Source organism: Lichenostomus cassidix, chromosome 11 (assembly GCF_008360975.1).
Source record: "Lichenostomus cassidix isolate B80296 chromosome 11, HeHo_3.0, whole genome shotgun sequence".
In the NCBI taxonomy this organism is placed as follows: Eukaryota; Metazoa; Chordata; class Aves; order Passeriformes; family Meliphagidae; genus Lichenostomus; species Lichenostomus cassidix.
Window position 1 is genome coordinate 19,883,181 of NC_139492.1, and position 23,697 is coordinate 19,906,877.

Consider the following 23,697-nt stretch of genomic DNA (forward strand, 5'->3'; position numbering starts at 1 on the left):
CGTGCATATAGATTGATGCTGTGTTCCAGAGGTGTAACATCCTGTGTTTTAGTTGGCATTACATCAGAAAGTCTGTCTTTCAGGTGAGAGAACTCCTGTTCAGTAAGTGAGACTTGGATTCTGGTAGCACAAAGACAGTTCAAGAAGAGCCTTTTAGGCCAGGAAAGATAAAATCTGGGGCCTGGGGCTGAAATGGCTTTTCTAAAAGAATGAGCTGCTATAAGCCTACACCAGTGTACAATTTTTCCCTTTTTTAGAATACTCAGATGAGACAGTCTTCTTTTATGAGGTTCATGTGTGGCTCATTTGATTTGCTTTTGATTTCATCCATTTGTGCTTGTGGTTAAAGTGATCATATCAGTTTTTCGAGATGTGGATTTTTAGTTGGAGTCAACTACCTTCTGTAACTGCCCTTCCCTGTCCTTTATTTTCTCTTGTTACTTCCCAGTAAACATAGTTTACTCCTATTTGCATAGAGCTGGTGTTGGACACCCCAATACTGCAGTGTCCCCTTGCATTTGCCTTCATTGATCTGTTTTCTGTCTCACATACTGATGACATTACTGAAAGGTTTTGTGTCTGTTGTTACTGCTACAGCACAATTCTGTGTCTTGGTTTTCTGTGGTGGTGTCAGTTGGTGTGCTCTCCAGCTACGCAGGAAGCTCAGGCTTTTGGGTTGTTAAAATTTTCATAGATTGATTTTACTGTGTCATTCATATATTTTCTTCTGTATAAATTTGTATTAAACTGTCTCTTCCATTCTAGAATTATTTCTGCATTGGTGTACTTAGGTGATAATTTTTGAGATGGTGATGATTAAATTGAAAATGTGCCCTTTTGATACTTTCCTGTTTCCAAGTGACCAATTTTAGTCTATAATAATGCATTGTTCTGTGACTGGAGACTTTTTGTATTGAGTTGTTTGTTTTTACAGTGATTTGTCATAATATTGAATTAATACCCATAATATTGAATACCATACAGCGTGTCCTTGTTGAATGTTGTGATAAGTTTTTGTTTTGTATCTTGGAGTAGGAATACAGAGCTATTAGCCTTCTCCTTATTAGGATTTTATAAGTTTATGAGCATCTGTTTCTGAAAAAGGGAAACATAGGGTTTTTTTCTGCTTTCTCAGAATGCAGGAAGACCCTTATAAAATTAGAAGTGACTTCAAAGTAATTCTTTTAAATTGGATTTGTGCTTTCATTGGTCCCTTCTGAGCCGTAAAGAATGGTTAATAACCTGAAATACATTTAATTTTTCTTTCAAAAATGTGGGCAAATGAACTGTTGCCTTGCAACATTCTTTTGAAGAACTGTTGGGAGCCTTGTGGCATTCTAATTCTCTTAAATGCCCTAACTGTAGAGCCACCAGTCCTGAGCAGACAAAAATATCTTTGATGCAGAAAACTCCGTAGGCATTTAAATTGTAAACAAAAAAAACCTCTTTAACAATGCTTGAAAATCCATTTGTGTTCCACCTAATTGCTCAGCTTCTTACTCTATAGGCCCCTGTAATGTTAATGTTTAGAGAGCCTCAAAATCATTCCAAGAATACATGAATTGCTGTTGTAGAAAATAAGCTGAAAAACAGTGAAGTGTTAGAGGCTAAGACGAGTTGGAAGCTTCTGCTTTGCTTCTTCTGTAGATTGGAAGAGATATGGAGAGATCATTTTCCTTTTCACTGTCCTCTAAGCAAGCTTGTTTATCAGATGGCCACCTTCTGTGCACACAAAAGTGGGAAGGCATAACACAAAGGATGAAATCTGCAATTCACCATACTTAATTTCATTGAAGGGTGTTTGAAGAGCAAAGTAAAAATCACAGAATAGTTTGGAAGGAACATTTGGAGGTAAGTCTGGTCCACTCACACTCATAGCAGTGAATTGATAACTAAGCATTTTATCTTTGTCAAAAGAAGTGTAATAAGTACTTCACAAACATACTGTTACACTGGGTTCTGCACATTCTTAAAATTCTGTATCTCGTTTAGACTCATGTATTTCATAATTAAATGCATTCTTCTCACAGGGTTCTCTGTTGAAGTCCCATACAACTTGTTTACACTGTACTGCCTCAGAGAAGACACAGTTAAAAAAAGAAGAGTAAATATGTTGTCTCTGATGTTGTGTCTGGCTGCTTTTTAATATTGGTGTCTTTGGGGTTTTTTTAGATTTAATGTGAACAACAAAGTCCTTCATCCTGAAATTGCAGAATGGTGAGTAATGTAAAACTTTACTCTTTCAGTAGTGTTGAACATGCTTATACTGTACCATTGCTACAGAGAAGTTCCCTCACCAGAAGCCTCCTACTTTACTACAGGAATTTTAAGTTGATTTCATGTTACGGAGTGGAAATAATGTACAAATGTAATAATAGGTCTAGGTAACAGCATTGAAAACCAAAGAATTTATGTAGCGTTTCTTAAACATTATGTCTGGATACACATTTCTATAGGATATGTTAGGGGTAAAGTCACATTTGTGTAAATATGAATGAGTGGGAAAAGAACTAAGGATAATTTATATTCTAGCAACAGAAATCAAATGTAGTTTGAAACTCTGTCTAAACAGGTAGTATTTCTCCAGGATTTGTTTTAACAGCCTTAATTTTTATTAATGAATTATAATGAATTATTATGAATTATATGATATTATGAATATATAATGAATTATTATTCATATAACTTTACTTTGTAATTCTTAAGGAATTCTGCTATAGCATATCTGAAACAAACAAACTAGAGGGTGTGACTAAGTGCAAAGCTACTCCATTTTAATAGTTTTCCTCTTTTGGTCAACATTGCTGACTTTGGCCACACAATTGCTCCATAACTACTAAGGCTATCTAGTTTTCCATTTAGGAAATTACTGAAGAAAGAACGTAGTGCATTGTTAATGAATTGAGTTTTTATCTAAGCTTTTTTTGTCTATTAATCTAGAAATGAGGAAGCAAATCCTTAGTTATGACAGATAAGCTTAAAATCTTAAAATACAAAAGGCAGGCATACCCTCTGACTACCTCTGTTGTAGCATATTGTATTACGTGCTACTACATATTATGCTTTTTAATGTTTATTTTCAACACATGCTGAGAACCATCTTCTGCTGTCTTTATCTACAGCTAATAGCCAGCTTGAAAACTGTGGAGATGTTTTTTGAACATCAGAGTGATTTCAGAACATGCAGAATTTTTGAAAGGTCTCATACCTGTTGTTGCAGATATTTTTCATTGCTTGGCATGACATAAAGCTGTAAAGGGAAAGTGGGAAATAGGGAAGCTTTGTGTTGACATTGTTGCATCCCTGAGTCATGGATGGGCCTGGAGGTGTGTCCTAGTGGATTCATTGCTCCTGCTGATGAGTGTAAGGGGGAACATGAGGGTTTTGTAACACAGAAGGTTTAGGGTACTAATTTTTAGATCTTGCCTATTCGGTCCTTCCAGAATTTTTACCCTTCCTTCTCCTAAACAGAGAAGTTATGTTATAGGCTTGATTTCTAAATTTAAGAGGGGTGAGGAAGAGGACATGGAGAGGGCCCTGTCTGACTTCCAAGCTTTACTCTGTAGACACAGCAGGACAACAAGGATAGAGATGGCACTTCAGCTGCAGAAGGCTTTGGAGTAGGGCTACAGACTTTTTCCCAAGATAGCTTTCAGGTTGTTTCCATCCACCTTACCAGGGTGTAACCTGATAAGCTTTTCTCCTCTGTGGTTTCAGTTGAAGGGTGATTAAATATGCTTAAGGAAGCTCAGGTATGGACAAACACAAGCTCCATGCCCTGGAGGTTGTACTGAGAAAGGTGGAGCATTGAGGCAGAAGAAAGGCAGCACTTGGAGCTGGGGTAGAAAGAATCATCTCTTCAGTGAATTGTGAGTGGCAGCCTGGATTTCTGATTTAGTTCTCCGTGCAGCCTCACAGGGAGAGGAAGAGGAATTCCCTGCAGAAGAGGAATGCTTGCTGTGTAGCTTCCCTACACCTGGCTTTCAAGTGAAGAGAAAGTTCAGATTTGCATTCAGAAATGTTTTAAAAGGTTTTCTTGAATTTGGTGGCTTTCATTTAAAGTCACAAGTATGTTAAAGGCTGTTGTTAGGATTTAAGTGTCTGGTGAAATCAGTATGTGAAAGCTCCTAGGAATGTCAAGTTACTGGCCAAGAAAGTCTCTTTGGATAGCAATATTTTTAGAATTAGGAGAAGTTTTCTTTTCGGAAGGAAGGAAGATGAATCATTTTGGGTTATATTCTGGGGTAGGAAATTGCATGCTTTGAATCATCTCCTTGCAGGGATGCATTTCATTTCAGATTTGGCAAGCTCAGAACTACTGTGTTTTACATGGTACTTGTCAGAAAAACTTTGCTCTATGCCGTGCTGTCAAACTGCCAGCAAGAGAGAAATGTCTGAGCTTTCTGAACCAGCCAGGGAGAACTGTGAGCTACAAAAGGCAGCTCTAGTATTATACAGTCTTCTAATACAATGCAGAAAAAATGTTTCAATACTGACAAGGGGCAAAGCATTTGTGGTTAAGGATCTGTTGCCTCTCGTGCATACTTTTTCAAAATCTCAGCATTTTCTGACTTGTTATGGAACTTAAGGATAAAACATAAAAGAATTTAACCTTACACTGGATTTCTGCAGTTTGCAGATGTTGGGTTTTTTGGTTTTGTTGGTTTTTCTTGGTTTTTTTTGTTGTTGTTTGTTTGGGGTTTTTTTTTTTGTTGTTGTTGTTTTTTTGTTTTGTTTTGTTGTTGTTTTTGTTTCCTGTTGGTTTTTGGTTTTGGTTTTTTTTTTTTTCAATTTATTGAGTGGGTGTATTTCCAAACAGATTTTAAAACTTTAAGTTTAAATTTAAGGGCTTCCACTTCACATTTGATAGCGAATGGATATGCTAAGTATTGATTTCAGTTTTGAAAAGAAAATGTCATCTAACTGAAGAAAAAATTCAAACTAGTCCAAATTATCTCCTTAGTAATCAGAGGGAAGTTTTTTGACACCAACACTTAGCCAAATGGCCCTTTGTTCTTGTGTTTTGCCAGTGTCTGTCTGTCACAATTGTGGTGGTGCTAGACGTAAACATTCAGTAATGTGCAGCTCCCTTTGTGCCTGTATATACTGTATTTTCATGTAATCTCAATTAAAATGGGATTTGATAATTTCGTATGGAAGATTTCATATGTTCATATTTTGCATTATTTTGATAGAAAGCTATAATTATTTCTTTGTGAAAAGTGATGTGTATGTTAATGTCTTAAAGCTGTGCATTTGCTTTTTGTGTTTTCAGAAGTTTTTCTATCTATGTTTTGAACCTCTTAATATTTTTTTGACCTCCCATCTTTGGTGTTCACACACCTATCTTTCAGAACTGTACTGTGATGCCTCTCTTTTGCATATGTGCATTGCTATGTTTGCTGGCTCTGATGCTAATTCAGTTAGCAGGTTTTTATGCATTGCAGAAGAGCATAAATATATAAACTGTGGTAAAGAAATTTCTATAAATAAAATGTGGAAAGGTAACAACAGAGGGTGAGAAAGGGTAAACAGAACTGTGAAATCTGTGTACATGGGCATAATCTTTACTGCTTAGGTGGTCTGTAAATGGAGTATTTCCAGAAGGAAAAGGAGGAGTGGATGTTCCCAGGTGTTTTCCATGTATGTCACAGAAAGGAGACATTAGGGTTGTACACATGTACTAAAAAGCAGCAAAACAAGCCAGCTGATAAAAGTGCTGATCTGATAACTAGAAACAAATACTTCTGGCAGCATTATCAGAGTTGCAGAATGCACATAGAGAAGCATTGTATCTTTGAGGAGAGCACTGGTTTAGGATGAAACAGTTGAGTTAGGTGAGTTTCAGCCTCATAATTTTCTCAAATTCTATATGCTCTTGACCACTTGATTAGGTCGTGCATGTAATTTGGTATCCAGACATTTAATATGCCAAAATGTAGTATCAGGACTGAAATTATACTTGTTTATATTAAAGTTTCTCTCTCCTGTTGGATGACTGATGTGTGAAAAAACAGCTACTCATATGGCCAACTGAAAATAAAAGCAGAAAATGTGTGTGAAAGGAGAATGCAGAAGAGTAAATGGTTTTACACTGGTAAAATGAGTAGGAGTTGGAGAGTCACTGGTATATAACACAGACACTCATAGAGGTATCGGTGTTATTTCATTTATTTCTTCTAAGACAAGCATTATTATAGACAAAAGGTACTGTCCACGCGACAGACTGGTACATATGATTGGTTGTTTGGCACTGTCCATGCGCCTATCCTAGCTTGCTGATTGGCTACTAGTTTCTAGGCATGATTTTACTTGACTCAGCTAAAGTTCTGCCTGCATCAGCTGAAATAGTGTGTGTGCGATTTTTTCTCTATCTTGCTTTATTTCCCCTATGTTAGTAGCAATTCTGGCTCTCTTTCCTTTCTATCTCCTGGGAAGGACAGTCTCAGAGCTGGGAACAATAGCCGGGCTGTGCACGCACATTGCATTCTGCACGTACACCTCGCTTATAAGGCCTTATATTATAAAATGCTAACCATTTTCCAACAAGTAGGGAAAAAAAAGGTGAAAGTTTTAGGTCAGTTCTGACAGTCAGAGATTTGTGCTTCTGTTTCAGCTAGACTGCATTGAGTGGCTTCCTTGCTCATCTGAGGAATGCCTTACAAGTGGATTGTGTGCATTTTGGCAATTGCATTAGCTGGAACCTGGAAATTATTTGTTCCCATTAAAATATTAATGAATTTATGCAGAGGCTGTAACTGGTCCAACAACAGTTTTTAATAGAATGTTGAAGTTCACATTCATGAAAAAAGGTGGGATTTTCTTCCTATCCTTGTTTTTGGAAGTTGGGCAAAATATCATGAGAACTGTGGACAATCATCACCTGCAAGATTGCCCTGAAGTGCCAACCACTGCTGTAAACCTGGCTTGGGAGGGTACTGCTTTTTACACCATCAAAGCAGTGAGAAGGTGAAATACATACTTTTCTACTACCCAGACATGCTGTGGGAATTCCATTTACAGTACCACTGTAACATAGAAACTTTTTCAGTATCTGGTATAGAGTGAGGTTGATCCTGTTCCCAGCACAACTGTACATCCTCTCTCTCCTCCTTTTTGGTGGTTGGGTAGTGGTTTTTGTTGGTCTCATAATGACTAAATATTTTCTGCAAAATATTTCAGTGCCTGACCTTGTGTAAATGAAGGGGTTGCATTGCATAAATAGTCTAAGGCCGAGCATGAAATTCTATATTCAAACAGATAACTGAGAAGTGTTGATCTAATACAAATAACTTGACCCTGGAGCCTCATGCCCAAGTCAAGGAAAATGGTTTCTAATACTATTTGCATTTGCTGTGGAGCAGTTACTAACTTGTATTACTAGCATATTCCAACAAAGAGATTAGACAACTGAATTATGAAACAACCTATTTTTCAGGCAATTGCAGATCATGGGTATGTACTGTATATTGAAAGTAATACAAAGACACATCAAACAAGTGTTAAATTACCCTGCTAGCACATGCTGCCTTCCAAGGAACAGGATTTAAAAAAAAAAATCTGTAGGCCTTTGCTACTTCATTCTAACTGGAATATACTTGAGCCACTCTTTTTTATGTCTTGGCTGAAAGAAAGGAGAGAAGTTGGTTTCCTCACTCTGGTCAGCAAATTTTACCATGCTAGAGTAATTTTCTCACCTCGGTGTGTGTTTTAAAACCTTATACTTCTCATTCTCAATTGCATAGAGATTATTTTGTGTCATACTCCAATTGACTAAGAAAGTCAATCCATTTCCCTCTATAATGTTTCTGTTTGTAAAAGCATTTTGATCAGTATCAGAATTTTACAAAGGTACCTTTACTCTTGCCAGAAGAGTTGTGTTTGAAGGGGAGTGGCTGTTCTGTAGCAATGCACCGTTGTGGGAAATGCTGCAATCTCACATCAGACGCACTGATGGCTGAGTAGGCTGTTTCTGGACTTATTAAAACAAACTACAGAGCAGAAATACAGTAAATAGTTTTCTACAGCAGTGTGAGGATGAGCATGTTACAATAAAAAGAGGGGTCTTGGTGGCAGTTTTGAAGTATAGCAGTTACGGTACTTTGTAACTGCTGCAAACTCTGGAGTGCAGCTTGAAAATATGATTGAAATATTTTCATGCAATTCAATAGATGTAGTTCTATACTTTAGAAACAGTAAGTATGTACTTCACAGCTGCCTTTGAGATGGGCATGAAAAATACTAGGAATTCGGTTTGTGTAGCAGTGGAAAGAGGATGTGGTTTTTAATAGAGGTTAGGGAGCTGTGTCTGCTTCAATGTTTATGTCACACTAAATACCAGCTTTTATTTGAAATACATGATAGAAATACATGTAGTAGAGAAGAGTTAAACAGTGCATTTTTGAGATGAGTTCAGAAAAGAGTATCAAGGCTTATAAACATACACAAATTCAGTATCTCATAAGGCACAAGAGTAGGATGGGGTTTTTAGGGGGTTGGTTTGGTTTGGGTTTTTTGGTTTTTATTTTCCTTCACAAGCATGTGAAAGAGTGGACATCGTGGCTGTAATTACTGCTGCTGTGGTTTCTGAATTTCATGGTTTGGGTTTTTTAATAACAAACAAAAATAGCATTTTTTCACACCACCCCCTGCCCACCTTTTGAGGTATTGCAAATAGGTGGGAGTTGGGATTGAGCTGAACAGAAATTCTGGAGCTCTGGAAATTTAATTATGTAAAATAGATTCAAATTGCATGTAAAAGGAAATCAAGTATGCTTGTAGAAATGTTCCATTTGAAGTAGTGTTAGTCATGACAAATGCAGAAATGCATTGGTTTTGTTCCTAATGTATTGTTGAATGAGTTGAAAAAAATGTTGGTCAAACCACTTGTTTATAAGTATTAAATAGGGCAGGCTGATGTTTGAAATTCTTGTGACTTCCCTTTGTGAGATTGTTTTGCTAATGCTGAATCAATGCCAGCAATACTTCGCTGTCATGAATACTGTAATGGGTGTTTGCTTTTGAGGTGTACTTGATCTAATCTTATTATAGGTGATGCATATTATTTTCAGGATTTTTCCTTTTGTATTCTTAAGCTGTGAAGTTGCAGCCTAACATGCTATCTGTTCTTCTCTTTAAGTCGTGTCATTAAGACAGACATGGAGTTGGAAGTTCTGCGCTACACCAATAAAATCTCCAGTGAAGCTCATAAAGAGGTAATGGATCCTTTACTGTTAATAATTTTTGCTCTTAGTGTAGCAGTGGTACTCAGAAAATGTCCCCAGCAACCCAGAATTGCTTAGTAATAAAATAATGGAAAGGGTGGTTAGAAATAGGAGGATAACATCCCTCCTATTACAGCCCAGTAATATACCTTGCATTGTCCTTGAACTCACTGGTGCATTTGTGATGTGTGAGAAATGAAGTGTGGGTTTAGGTAAGGGATGGAGCCTCAGCATAAGGTGATCTGCTTGCAATCTATCTGTTCTGTGTGCACAAATACCTGTATAATGATGGAGAAAGAAACGATCAAGATTATTCAGGCCCACGTGCAGCTCTGAAAAGTTTTACTAGGAATTAACTGTCCCCAGATCCTGATGGACTGGGGAAGTCTTTGCATGCACAGTGTAGCATATGGAAAGGATTCCTCAGCGTGCTCCTCAGAGCTGAGTACATGCCTGGGGCAGTGCTGAACCCTGCTATTCTGTTGCCATACCAGTGTGGCAAAGACAAATCCAGGCTCTCGGCAGGGCTACTCAGGTTGGACCTGGCACTATACCAGGGGAGCTGCACTGCTCTCCTTGTGGGGATGACAAAATTAACTTGGGTGTCATTCCTGTACTCCATATTGTGATGCAGATATGTCATGAGTTCTGAGAGTGGTGATGACCAAAGGGAGCTTAAGTAGCTGATATGGTTACCGACTCAGCTGTTGCCTTGGCTCCTGCTCCTCAGATATGTGAACTATGAAGAGTAAGAATGTTTTAAAATCAATATTGTAAAATTGAAAACCCAAGGGACAGTAATTTTGCATTCATTCTCCTTGGTTCTTCATCATCCTTGAATAATCTTATCACATCTGGGAGTATTTTTTTCTGTAGAGCATCTGCCTACCATTTCTATAATACAGAAACAGGCGAAAGAATAAAACTTTCTTAACAAATCTGAGAACAAGGATCAGATTTATGAGTTATAAACCAGTGTTAACTCTTGTAATTTTCTGTAAATTCAGATTGCAAAGTATAAAAGAGGCTCTCCCATTGTAGTATAATCCAGTTCATAGCTTTGTTTTGCCAAAGTAGAACAAAAGGACTTGCTGCCATGTTCACCAGAGCTTTCACAATTAAACATTGGTATTTTGAGGAGCTGCACTTCATTATGATAGAGTAGTTTGTTAACTAAACTTGCTTTATCACTGGAGACTGTAGGCATTTTTAAAGATTAAAATTAGTTTGATTTCAGTGTGTTTTTAAAATGCCTCTACTGATATAAATTTAGATGAAGTACAGTTGATATATTTGTAATACAGGTTTCTCTGGAGATAGTCATAAGTCATACATTTATAAATATGAGATTCCCTCCTGCTATGGTTGTCCCATGCTCATATGTATCTTACAGGTAATGAAGGCCGTAAAAGTAGGAATGAAAGAATATGAGATGGAAAGGTAAGAGTTCTTACAGTAATTATAATAAAAAGGAGAAAGCCTGTAGTAGGGGCAAAAGCAGTAGCTGAGACAATGCAGTAGCATTGATTCAGTTGAGACTGAGAGCTCATTGCTATTTGAAGGCCATTGTAAGCATTATTTTATTATTTTGAGGTGGTATTTCATCTTCCAAACATGCTTTTGATGAGTGGTGATTATTTTTTGGTTAAGCATAGCATATCTCTCTTCCTGGAGTTTTAGTAATCTACAGAAGTTTTATGAAATCGCTGTTCTCATTGTTTGAAGCCATCCAGTAAAATGGTGTTAATGGTTAAACATTGCCTTTAGTCTGGTTATGCTTAGAAGGCTGAGTGTGTGGATGTTTAAGTCTTATGAGCTGTTTTCAATTACATTTTGCCTGTGATTACAAGCCAGCAGTACCTGTATTTAGCCTGTACAAGGAGCTCAGCTCACATGTGTAATGGGTGTTCTGCAGCTGCTGAGAAGTCAGTAAGAAAGCAGCAGAAATCTCTTGTGTTGAAAAGAACATGCTGTACAGGCATCCATGAGGGGTTTGGCTGATCCTAACTGATACAGTAATGATGTGTCTAGATCTAAGGAAAATATTGCCTGCTCTCCTGAATCAATATTTACATTAGATCATCAGCATTTATCATATAAAACATGGTTGTGATCATCAAGTCCATTTATTTTTAGCTTGCATACAGTATTTTCGATTTTCAAAGTATTTGCATAATGAAGAAATAGCAAATAGAAGTCATATCTCAGTTACTGTTGTTTCTTGGCACTAATTTTTTTAAGTGCTTGTAAGCAAGCTAGTGCAGTACCCAGGGAAGGGAATATAAAGAGACCACAATATTTGCCATCAGGATTTCAAGGTAGCTCAAAAGACAAATAATGCCCTTAGAACATATGTAATATGGAGAAACTAATGTTACATTTAAGCAGTTTAAATTTCTGCAGATACTATAGGCTCATGCCTATAATTTGTCTGTGCTTCAAATTGCATTTAATACCACCAGGTAACAGGAGGAAAAAAAAAATGTTGTTTGCATTCTGTTAATTTATTTATGAACTTTGTGTTTGTGTTCATTTTACTCATTGCGCATGCCTTACATGCTGATAGTGAAATTTTGGCTTTGGAAGTCATCAGCAGTCAAAAATTTTGATGGAGCAGAATTTGTTCTCATTAAAGGTGTTTTTAAATGTCATAATCCTGGCAGTTTGATTTAAATGTCATACTGCAAATATGTATATAAACACTCTTCTCTAAGTCTTCAAGATGTATTGCCTTTTTTGATCCAGGACTTTCATGCTTCCCTGGCTAGCTCCTTCCATACACATCAACCTTTTGAAAAGATTGTGTGTTTCAATTAAGAAAAAAATAAATAAATGAAGCAGGTATTACACCTATTTAAAATTGCCTTCTCTTCTTCCATACATCTTGATAGATTATACTTCTTGAAAGAGTTTGAGGTTATTTAGCTAATGAAAGAGGTCTTGGCAGGCTGCTCTGCAGTGTCTGCCTTGGAGACTATAATTAGAACTTCAGTTTCTTTTATTCCTGGAATTCATCCCTGCACCTATTCCTTTAGGAAAAAAGGGCCCTAAAAATGTAAACCCTGTCTGCTAGGAAGAATAATGGCAAAGATCCCAAAAGCAATTAGAATTTTCTGTTGCTGGATGTAGAGTCTAAATGTTGCGTTTTCTTTGTCCATTTGATTAAACACTGGTAAATGATTTTGAACCAGTAATGTGTTAAAGCTGAGATATATAATAAATAAGTGCAGTTAACTGCAACTCCAATTGGCCTTGGCTTCTTTTTTGGTTTGATATTATTTAACTTTAATGTGTGGTCGGTTGACTTTAAGGGAACAACCAAGGCAATTATCTACAAACAGTAATTCACAGCATGTGTAATTGCAAATAATGTCATTTTGGTAGGTCAGATTCTGGGTTTTCTCTGAAGCAGTTTGTTTAGTATTTGTGCTTATTTCATGTTTAATTAATCTTCTTTAATTAAGGACTTTTAATTATGAAACTGTAGTGAATATATTGTTAAAAATATAGCAAAATGGTAAAAGAAATATCTTCAGCTTGAGAAGTGTGTGAATAAAATCTGTGATTTCAGCAAAGTTATTTAAATGTGCATATACAGACAAAAATGTTTTGTGTGTATATATGTATATATAAACACTGAAAGTACTAATTAGGGCCTACAGTCATCTGTTTCAGGATGCTCTAAAGAGCTGGAGATACCTTCTCTATACCAGTGTTTATCAATGTCTAAATTTCATCTGCATACTGTTTACTAAATGAAGTGTGGAATCTTATGTGCATTTCCTCATTTGTTCCCTTTTTATTAAAAAGAACATTTTTAAGATTGGGGTGGCTGCTTGGAATGGTCAGTTTGATTGGGGAATGATGTGGAAGTATATGCTGTAGCAATAGGTAAATAACTTCCTACATCAAGAGTTCTGGACACACCTCTGTTGTATGCATTGCCTGTTTTTGTGGGGGTTTATGCTCTTCTTAATAGCACTGAAGATGCTGTTGTTACCAAATGTCCAAAATATCGGAATAAGACTCTCCAACACTAAAGTTGTGATAAAGAAAGCATCATTTATTCAGCCCTGAGTTGCACGCAGGGGATCCCTACCTGATGTGGGCATGTGATTCTACAGGAGTGTTACTTATATACCGTTGCTACATGCATATTAAAATTCACCTATCACCGTGAATCCCACCCCAAGTTCTCAGAGATTCAGTCCTTAGTTTTGTCTGTCACAACATTCTTGAGCCAGATGTCTTCTTATCTTCCAGCTGTCTTTGCTGAAAGCAGCTTTTGCATGCCTGGTTTCTCTGCTAAAAGTTTCACAGGCACAGTAAGAATTGAATAAACAGTAAGAATTGAATTAACCCTCTTGGTATCACTGTGATAGGAGTGTGTGCACAGTCCTGAGTTCATTGAATGATGGTGTAGTTATCACTGCCTTGATGCCAGGCAGCACTAAACCAGGCTTAGACACCCATTCCCTTGCCCAACACCTCCCTGGATTATGTGACTGTCCCTGAAACCTCTGCCGTTGCTGAACATGGAGCACCTTGGGTTTACTATGCAAATAACTGCAATTCCAGTACCCAAAACCTGGGTCCTGATCCTGTAGAGTGGAGCCTTTAAAACAGAGGAGCAGTGGCTAGTGTACAGGGGCAGTGGCTAGTGTACAGAGCAGACAGTGTGGGCAGCAGGGGAGGTGGGAATTCTGCCCCTCTGCCCCACTCAGGTGAGACCCCACCTGCAGAGCTGCCCCAGCCCTGGGGCCCAGCACAGGAGAGACCTGGAGCTGCTGGAGAGAGTCTAGAGGAGGCACCAGCATGAGCAGAGGGATGGAGCAGCTCTGCTGGGAGGAAAGGCTGGGACAGTTGGGATTGCTCAGCCTGGAGAAGAGAAGCTTTGGGGGACCTAAATGTGGCCTTGGACCTCAAGGAAGCTACCAGAAAGATGGAGAGAGACTATTTACAAGGATCTGGATTGGCGGGACAATTGGGAATGGCTTCAAGCTGACAGAGGGCAGGGTTAGATGGGATATTAGGAAAAAATTCTTCATTGTGAGGGGAAATAATTGTGGGGATTTTGTAGTAGTTGATACTAAACTTAAACTCCACCCTGCTGTAAGAGCAATAATTTTAAGAATAAAATGGCAAGAAAGCAGTTACAGAGATTTTTTTTCTTCTTGATTTACAATGCTGACAGACTATTTTTACACCTTGCTTCTCTTACCAGCTAAGCCTGATAGAAGTCCTTTATCCTTGTTGTCTTCAGTGCTGTCCCTGATTCCAGAGCAGAGCTTGGGCTCTGAGATGAATTGCTGTTGTGTCTGTCAGTGTTAAATTTCACTATCTCTGGAAGTCTGAGAACGCTCTCACAGATCATCTCTCATCTTACATTTTTCTCTCTCTCCTCTGCTCCAGTGGAACAAACTGAACACATACATGTTATTTCACTAAAAAACAGAAAATAGCCAGAATAATTTTATTTTCCTTTGGGTATTTTCTGTTAGTGAAATGCTGATTATTTTAGCTAATCAGTATTTGCCCCTTACCATTTCCTAAAGATTTTGCTCTTCAAATGTTTTTGAAAAAGCCACTGACTTCTTCAGCAAATGATCTTAAAAAATACTTGGCTTTTTAATGAGGCTGGATAGAATTTAGCTCAGCTGTAACCTTCATAAGTCCTTGACATGTGTGGATAATAAATGAGAATGCCCATTGCAGCTGACAAAAATACACAGGTGAATCTTTCACAGTTGCTTTTTGGCACAGGAATGGTGCTGAATTGTGCCATGATCCTCACTGGTACTTGTGTATTTTTGTTAAACAAGAGACCAGCACTCTGTTACTCTCTTTCCCAAATTTGCCTTGCAATTAGAGGTGATGTGTTTTTAAATGTAGGGTGCACCATCAAAAGGTTAGTTTTAAAACTTTAAAATACATTAAAAACTGAGAAAGAGGTAGAAGGTAACCTTTTCATGCATTTTAAAAATCCCAATGCAATCCACTAGTTTTTTCTTTGCTCTGCAGGCTTGTGTGGCAGGACAGGGGTCTGTCCGCTGTCTGGATGGTGGTTTGGTGTAAGATGATCCTGTACCTGATATTGTTTATTTGTCAGCATATCCAGTTCTAGCACAAGGGTTGAAGGAAGAAATGGATCAGCCACAATCTCTGTTTTTAGCAAGAAATCCTCACTGCACAGCAGCCCAGGTGCTTCTGTTCAACACGGATGCACTGGGGTTGGCAGGGAAGGGGTAGCTGAGTCAGTGGGTTTGTGCCTGTTCCTGTGTTGGGGGCAGCAGAGGTCACCCAGGACTGCCTAAAAATGGTAATACAAAATAACCTACGGCGTCCAGGGCCAGGTAGGCAGCTTGGTGCTGACAGCTCTGACAGCAAATGCTGAGTACCTGCTAATTGCTTCATTTGAGTGAACTACTGAATCTCATGTGTTCAGAGGGTGCCCAGAGGGAAGTCAGATATAATGTGTTTGCTGGGAAGAGCAACTAGATTCAGAGAAACAGTTCCTGCAGCCTTCCCCTCCTGCTTACCTTCCGTATGTAGAGCTGGTCCTTTGATGTTTTAAATTAGGCTGTCACCACTCATTTCCTAATCCATCACAATAAGGTTGTAAATAGTCTTTAAATAAATCTAAATTTAAAAATTGCTTTAGAAAACCCCTGAGCATTGTTTCTCTTCTGTGACATACAGAGGCACAACTGTAAATGTATGCACACTTGACTCAGCAGAAATGGGGGAGAGGATTATGTGTGAGCATGGAGACCTCCTATCTCAGCACCTCATCTGCTCTAGGAGATGGAAGTCCACTGGAGAGGCAAACACATACCCACTTCCAGTTGCCTCGTTCTCTCCCTCTGCCCATCTGAGAGGAGAAACGTGGGAGTTAGAAACTTCTTGGAGCACTGCAGCTTTGGAGACCCATTTTACCTGAACTGCTGGTCAGTATGTTCATGGTGGTTGGTGATGGACTCCATTAGCTGCTGGGAGGGAGCAGAGCAGTTTCAGTATATTCCCAGCAATCTCTCAGAATTTTCCCTTTGCAGGAGGTCCCAGTGGGAGGTCAGATGTTCTGTCTTTCAGTCACCTCCTGGTGCAAGAGTACTGTTTAATTGCCCAGGTCACTCTTGTGACTCGTGATTGAAGTTCCACATAACTGGGTTTTTTACCTTTTACAAAAAACTTGTGAAAGTGGACCATGTGAGAGATTTAAAATAAGCCTCTCTACCATCCCAGAGACACCAAAGAACAATTACCATGCTCATACTGGAAAAAGGTTCCCTTCAGAAAGAGAGCTGTGACAGGATGTTCATGACGTGTGCATACAGAACTTAGCTCATGGCATAGCAAGAGATAACCCGACTTTGAATGCTGTGCCATTGTATGTCCTTACAGGGTTAGTAATACAATAAATGTGATAATTCATAATTATCCATTTATTATCTTTTTGGAAATGAAAAAGTAGTAGCAATTTTTATTTTAATTTTGTAATTGATTGAAAATTGCAAGCATTATTGATTTCTATGGATGTTTTCTACAGTGACTATTACTATTTGTCACTACAGTGACTATTACTATATTAAAGGAAGAAAGAGCTTTCTTCTCAAATTAACAATGATCTCCATTTTTCCTGAATCTAGTGTGGCATTGAGATAGTGAACTAATTAACATTGCTAATGACAAGCTGAGATTGGACATATGTGAAATGAAATTCATTGTAAAAGACAGCAGGCTGAACAGATTATTATTTACTGTGGATTTGGTTCATGCTTGTTCAGACAAGTCAAAAGTAAAGATTCTACCATATGCGAGGCTTTATCTGCATTGCGAGCTTTAGCTCAATAATTTTTGCTAATTACTGATGAAGAGATGAGAACTTTGTGTGTGTTGGCTGTCTTTTGATAAACAGAATTACTCGTGATCATGATCAGAGACTGGAAGTTCAACTTGAAGGAAATACCAAGACTGTCCATTATTGTAATGATACCACACACTGACCTGAAAATTAAACCTATTTTACACATGTGAAAAGAAAAAGAGTAGATTTTGTTCCTTGCTGCTGGCATGCCCACTGCAGAAATTCTTTTCCAAATTTGTTCTTAGAGCATCCTCATAATCATAGTGTGCATGTGCCACTTCACAGCTTATTAAGCAGCATTTTTAATGTCTGTTGTGATGGTTCTTTTGTTTGTTTGATTTTTGTTTGGTTTTCTGTTGTTGCATCATCTTTCTGTGGGATGAATTGTGCAGAATTGTGTACTCTTTTGGCAGGTGGTAGTTTTTTGAGTGTGTGCATTATCGGCAGTATTGAAAAATGCAAGATCGGGGTTGTTATTGCAGCATGATATGTAATCATAGAATCAGGGTTGGAAGAGGCCTTTAAGATCAAGTCCAGCCATCAACCAAGCACTACCACTGTACACATTACACCACTAAACCCTTTCCCAGTGCCACATCCAGATTCCCTGTAATCACCTCCACCTCCTCTCTGAGCAAACTGTTCCAAGGCCTGACCACCTTAACAGTGAAAAATTTTTTTCTGATACCAAATCTGACTCTCCCCTGTCTCATTTTGAGGCCATTTCCTCTGATTCTCGCTGCAGACACAGCAGAAGAGACTAGCTGCACCTCACTCCACCTTCCTGTCAGGGGAGCTGGAGAGAGCAAGGATGTCCTTTCTGAGCCTCCTCCACACTGAACAAACCAGCGCCCTCGGCTGCTCCTTGTAAGATATTTTTTAGACCCTTCATGAGCCTTGTTGCCCTTCTTTGCTCATACTCCAGCCCCTCAATGTCTTTTTTCAAATGAGGGGCCCGGAGCTGGACATAGCACTCGAGGTGTGGCCTCAGCAGGGCCCAGCACAGAGACAATCACTGCCCTGGTCCTGCTGTTGGCTAATACAGACCAGGGGCCATTGGCCTTCTCAGCCACCAGGGCACACACTGGCTCGTACGGACCCAGCTGTCAACCAGCACCCCCAGGTCCCTCTCTGCTGAACAGCTCTCAAGCCACTCCTGCCCCAGCCTGGAGCTGCAGGGATTTGCTGTGATCCATGTGCAAGACATAGCACTTGGCCTTGTGGAACGTTGCGCTGCTGTCCTTGGCCCATTGATCAAGTCTGTCCAAGTCTCACTGCAAAGCTTTCCTGTCGTCCAGCAGATCTACACTCCCTCTGGGACTCTGGGAGTCTGCACATTTACTGAGGATGTACTCAATTCCCACATCCAGATCATCAATAAAGATGTTAAACAGGACCAGCCCCAAAACTGAGCCCTTGGGAACACCACTAGCAACCATCCCTAGCTGGATTTAGCTTCATTTACCACAATTCTCTGGGCCTGGCTGTAAGCCAGTTTTTTACGCATCAGTAAATGAGTGGACTTAGAGTGAACTTAGAGTCCACCCATCTAAGCCACGAGTAGCTAGTTTCTCCAGGAGAATGCTGTGGGAGACAGTGTCAAATGCTTTACTGAAATCTACACAGACACATCCACAGCCTTCCCCTCATCTGCTAAGCGGATCACTTTGTCATAGAAGAAGATCAGGTTGATTAAGCAAAAATCCTTGATGGCTGGTCTTGATCTCCTGCTTGTCCTGCACATGTTGTGTGATGGCACTCAGGATGATATGCTCCATAATTTTGCCCAGAACTGAGGTCAGGCTGACAGGCCTGGAGTTCCCCAGATCATCCTTCCAGCCCTTCTTGTAGATGGGTGCTAACATTTGCTAATTTTAAGTCAGCTATAACTTCTCCAGTTAACCAGGACTGCTGGTAGAGGATCGAGAGTGGTTTGGCCAGTTCTTTTGCCACTCTGGGGTGAATCCCATCAGGGCCCATAGACTTGTGAGTGTCTAATTGGCAGAGCAGGTCACTAACCACCTCTTTCTCAATTATGGGGGCTTCACTCATTGCCCTATCACCAACTTGCTGCTCCGGGAGCTGGGTATCCTGAGGACAACTTGTCCTGATATTTAAGACTGAGGCAAAGAAGGCATGAAGTACCTCTGCCTTTTCCTCATCCCTTGCACTACCCTCTTACATTCAACAAATGATGGAGACACTCTTGACTTTCCTTTTGCTTCCAGTGTTTTTGTAGAAACATTCTAGTTGTGTTTAACTGTAGTGGTTAAACTGAGTTCTAGTTGGGCTTTGACTTTTCTGATTTTCGCCTACATGACTACATCCTTGTAGTCCTTTCAAGTTACCTGACACCTCTTCCAGAGGGGATAGATATTTTTTTTCTCCTAATCTCCAGCCTAAATTCTGTTTAACTAGGCTGGTCTTTTTCCCCAGTGACTTGTGTTCCTACACATGGAGACAGCCTGCTCCTGAATATTTAACAGTTCCATTTTAAAGCATATCCAGCCTTCCTGGACTCCTTTGTCCTTCAGGACTGACTCCCAAAGGACTCCGTCAACCAGGCCAAATTCTGTCTGCTCTAAATTCAAGGTCAAAATTCTGCTGGTGTCCTTTCTTACTTCACCCTGTGTAGAAAATGCTAACATTTCATGATCCCTCTGCCCAAGATGGCCACTGACCATCACTCACCCACCAGTCAACCTTTGTTCACAAACAACAGGTCTGGCAGGACACCTCCTCTGGTAGGCAGTCAGAAGGGATGGAAAATGTTAGGACTGGAGAGGAATCTGAATCACATTAGATCACAGAGGTCTGTTGCTGCTAAAATCACATTGAACCTTGAGGCAGTCTTGGCAAGTGATAGATACAAAGAGCTTTGCTGACAACTGAGTTTGGGTCTCCCAATTAATCTGTTGAAACCTGTATATTTAAAAGAACTAATGAGATATGTGAAGGGTCCACAAATTAATCTGTTAGTTTAAGGTACAGTTGCTATCAATTCTTACATGGTACAAACCTCTTGTAAAAGTGTCATATCCTTCAGAACTGGATTTCTGCTTTCTTATTTCAGAATAAACCTGCTATGTCCTCTTTGCCAGTACTGAGTGGCAGAGGTGGGCGAGCATTCTTCTGTTTCTGGTTAACAGATAATTTGCAAAAATTATGTGGAGTTGTTTGGGTGCACAGTGTTACTGAGTTGTGTTAGGATTGTGTGAAGTTTAGGATGTTACGTGGGATTAATTAATATTAATTAATTAATTAATAATAGCCTTTTCCTGTCTAACTGCTAGATTTGCGTCGTAATGGAAGATTTGATGTTGGGTGTAATACATCACATTGGGTCAACTTTCCAGGATAATATTTTTTCTTTACTGTGTGTTTGAAGGAAGAGAAGAAGAACATGTCTGTTATTAATATGTTGTTTGGGTTGGAAATTGCAACAGCATTCAGGAGTTGGCTTCCAAATCCTGCAAGATTTGAGGAGATTTCCAAGATGTTTATGTTGAGGGAGGGGTCATCTGCTTTTCATCAGTAATTCTGTCTTTGTGAGAAGGAAGTGGGTATCATATGACAAGAAACCATTAAACTAAAGAAGGTCCTGGCCAATGCTGTTTCTGTTGCTGTTGCAAGATCACAGACTTGTGTCCATGAGACTTCTGAGGGGGGTCTAGAATTTATTTGGATCAGGTGAGCTTGTTGGTTATTTGGGGCTGGTGGGGAAAGGAGGCCTCTGTTACTTGAAGGAGTTCTTGGGTAGATGGTATAACTTCTTTCTGGTAGTTTTCTGTTCTACTTTGTGCTTCATTTTCAAATTGACTCTAACACTTGGTGTCAATGTAGTGATTTTATCACCTATGATAGGCCCTTGAAGCTAGATTTGGGTCCTTCTTGCACTTTAGAATAACAATTGAAAATTAATCCTATTTCAGTCCCTCGGTCTGCATTAACCTCGGATTTTTGTGATTGGTCTTTCCACCCTTTCCTTCAGCCAGCTCAGGTGCTCTAAAGCAGCCTGAGCTCCAGGCAAAAGGAGCAGCATTTGTGCAGGTGGGTGTGGCTTGAGACCAGGGAATGGATCGGTGGAACTTCCCCCAGTGAGCAGGGTGCAAGGTGTTTATGAGTGAGGGGATGTGCGGATGTTTTTGACCTGCCTACAAAGCACCTGTGTGGTCATTTGTTTGGTCCCTGCATAAAGAAAGGAATGTTGAAATGTTCCCAGGAATTGGAGAAGTTGTCATGGTGGACTTAGTTGCAAAGTGTGTCTGGATCTTCCTGAACCTGCTTCCTCAGCTTCCCTCTCCTTAAAAATTCTGATTTCTGCACCTGACTAAATTTGGTCCAGACATTATCATCATAAATTGAATGTTACAATCTCTTATTATCCTTAAGGTAGTAGGTTTGCATATCCCAAATGATAAATTACTGCCTTATTCTCTCACAATAGTTCAAATATTCAAAAATCTATTGAGGGCAAATTAAGCTCTATGCTAGGACACCAGTGCCGTTTTAACATAAGCTCTTACTGCATTTCTACTTTCTCTGGGTTGTCGAACAGAAATTCAAACTTCAAATACTCAATTTGAAGCTAAAAGAAAGATTATGAGGCATTGGTGGTTATGTTGGCACTCTGTCACTGAACAGCACTTATGCGTTCTGTGCTATGTGGGTGGCTGTGTATTTGCTAAGAGGCGTAACTGAAGATGAAAGTTTAATTATTTCTTCAAGGCAAATCCTTTCTCCCATGGACTTAAACTTGCATAAGAAAAATGAAAATTCATAAGGAGTTTAAAAATTGGCTAAAATTAAAAACCATTTATTTTTACCGTATTTATTCTTCTGAATAATAAAATTTCCCCATGGGTTTTTAGAACATATGTATAATAATTACACTGTAGAAGTGCTGCTATAGCTCAGCTTCTAGAGTTAGGGCAAGCATTGTGATTATGCTGCAAGCTTAAATCTCGGTTTTATAGAAAAACTCATTCAAGGCTCTGTTGCCATCAAGCGCAAAAAACTGTGACCCATGGATTGGTCCCTGTGGGAGCAATTATTCTTTGCTGAGATTTTTTTCAGCACTGAATATTATAAATGTCAAAACAAGTTTAACCCTCAGTACTTCTAACAGAATGTTTTCATACCTGCTGACAAGAATAAAAAATTTTAGCTTGTATTTGCATTATTTTATGTTTAAACCAGGATTTTTCAAAAAGCTTTTCTTTATAAATAAGTGAAAGGTAAAAGTGCTGTCTTTTAGTTGCAGTCTGCATACCTTGGTGAAGACAAAATCAGGGCTAAAGATACCTGATGCTGCTTAATGCAGTGCTGTGCCCAAGCGTCTCCTGATGGGGTTTGTACACGTTGGATGCAGAGTGAATTGATGATAAAACCTCTTGTCTAGTGGTGGCAGCGGGGGGAGAGTGTGGAGGCAGTGTGGGGTTGCTTAGGAACACGGCTGGATCTCATTCTCAGTTGCAGCCCAGGGACATGTTTCAGTGAACAGGGGCAGCATGGTCATCCTCAGCTGCAGCTCTGCGGAACCAGTGGGGAGTGGGAGCTGATCTTGCCTTCGGGGAAACCCACACGCTTTGGAGGAGGTGCAATGTGGGTGTGCATTTCTACTTCCTTAATTCTGGTGTTTGTCAAAGACTTATCAAATCAAAGTGTGTACATTATTCCTAGTAGAAATTAAAATAATATTTTTTTATTACCTAAGTAACAGATCCAAACCCAGCAGATTTCCTGCCCCTTCCCTATTTTCTCATGTATGTTCTTTGGTGCTGGATACAGTGTGGTCATTAACTGTGACAAAACTTTGACAAAGTGGATAGAACTTGCATCGTATGTTCAAAGATTTCTGCAAAGTGACACTATTTGTGACAGGCTAAGAGAAATGTCATGCAGCTTTGTGGCTGAAGTTTCAGTCAGGAGCACTCTTCACATACCATAATACTGCAGTGAGACATAAAGACAAATGGGTCCCAAATATACCAGCCCCGGGACAGGATGAGTCACCTTTACTTGTACTTTTTTTTTTTTTCTCAGTTAGCAATTTGTATTTGTCACATTGTTTGGTATTTTTCTAGATATAAACTATTGATGATATTCAAAATAGGCAACATTAAGTGAAGAACTTCTGGTTTTGAGACACAAAGAGAGGACCTTGCAAGTAAAAATGGATAAGTGTTTTTACTTTCTACAGGCTGCAGATTCATTTGTGTGGGTAGACACAAGTGATATCTTTTAGTTATTATATAGAACTTCCAGTGAAATTTAAGAAGGTTTTTTTTTCCCAGAAGTTATGTTAGGTTTTGGTTCAGTTTTGCTTAGCATGCATAAATAATTATAAAGTTTCTGTGAGGCCTTTCAGCAGTTCAGAATGTTATTTCAGATTATTGTGACAAGCATTGAAAAATTTCTTCCAAAATATTATGGGGAAATGCACTGCTTTCCTCTTATGAACCCTGTTCTGTAGCCCAGGTGAGATGGACAGATCTCAGGTGGAGCTCTCTAACCTTGTGCATGTTACCCCACTTGATCTACACAGAATGTACTGCTGCTCTGCAGGCCCCCTGACTGTACCAGCATCTGTGAGCATGATCCCTGTGG

General features: G+C 39.2%; 1 protein-coding gene across 3 annotated transcripts in view; it reads left to right on the top strand.

Moving 5' to 3' along the window:
* Positions 1-23,697, top strand: part of PEPD (peptidase D) — a 139,334-nt gene that overhangs the window by 35,665 nt on the left and 79,972 nt on the right. For 2 of the 3 annotated variants that reach the window (XM_085072072.1, XM_085072074.1), the window contains 3 exons: positions 2,173-2,217; positions 9,140-9,215; positions 10,618-10,664. In XM_085072072.1, the coding sequence (XP_084928198.1) occupies positions 2,173-2,217; positions 9,140-9,215; positions 10,618-10,664 (168 nt within the window). The remainder of the gene's footprint in view (positions 1-2,172; positions 2,218-9,139; positions 9,216-10,617; positions 10,665-23,697) is intronic. The other variant, XM_085072073.1, reaches the window with a different exon arrangement.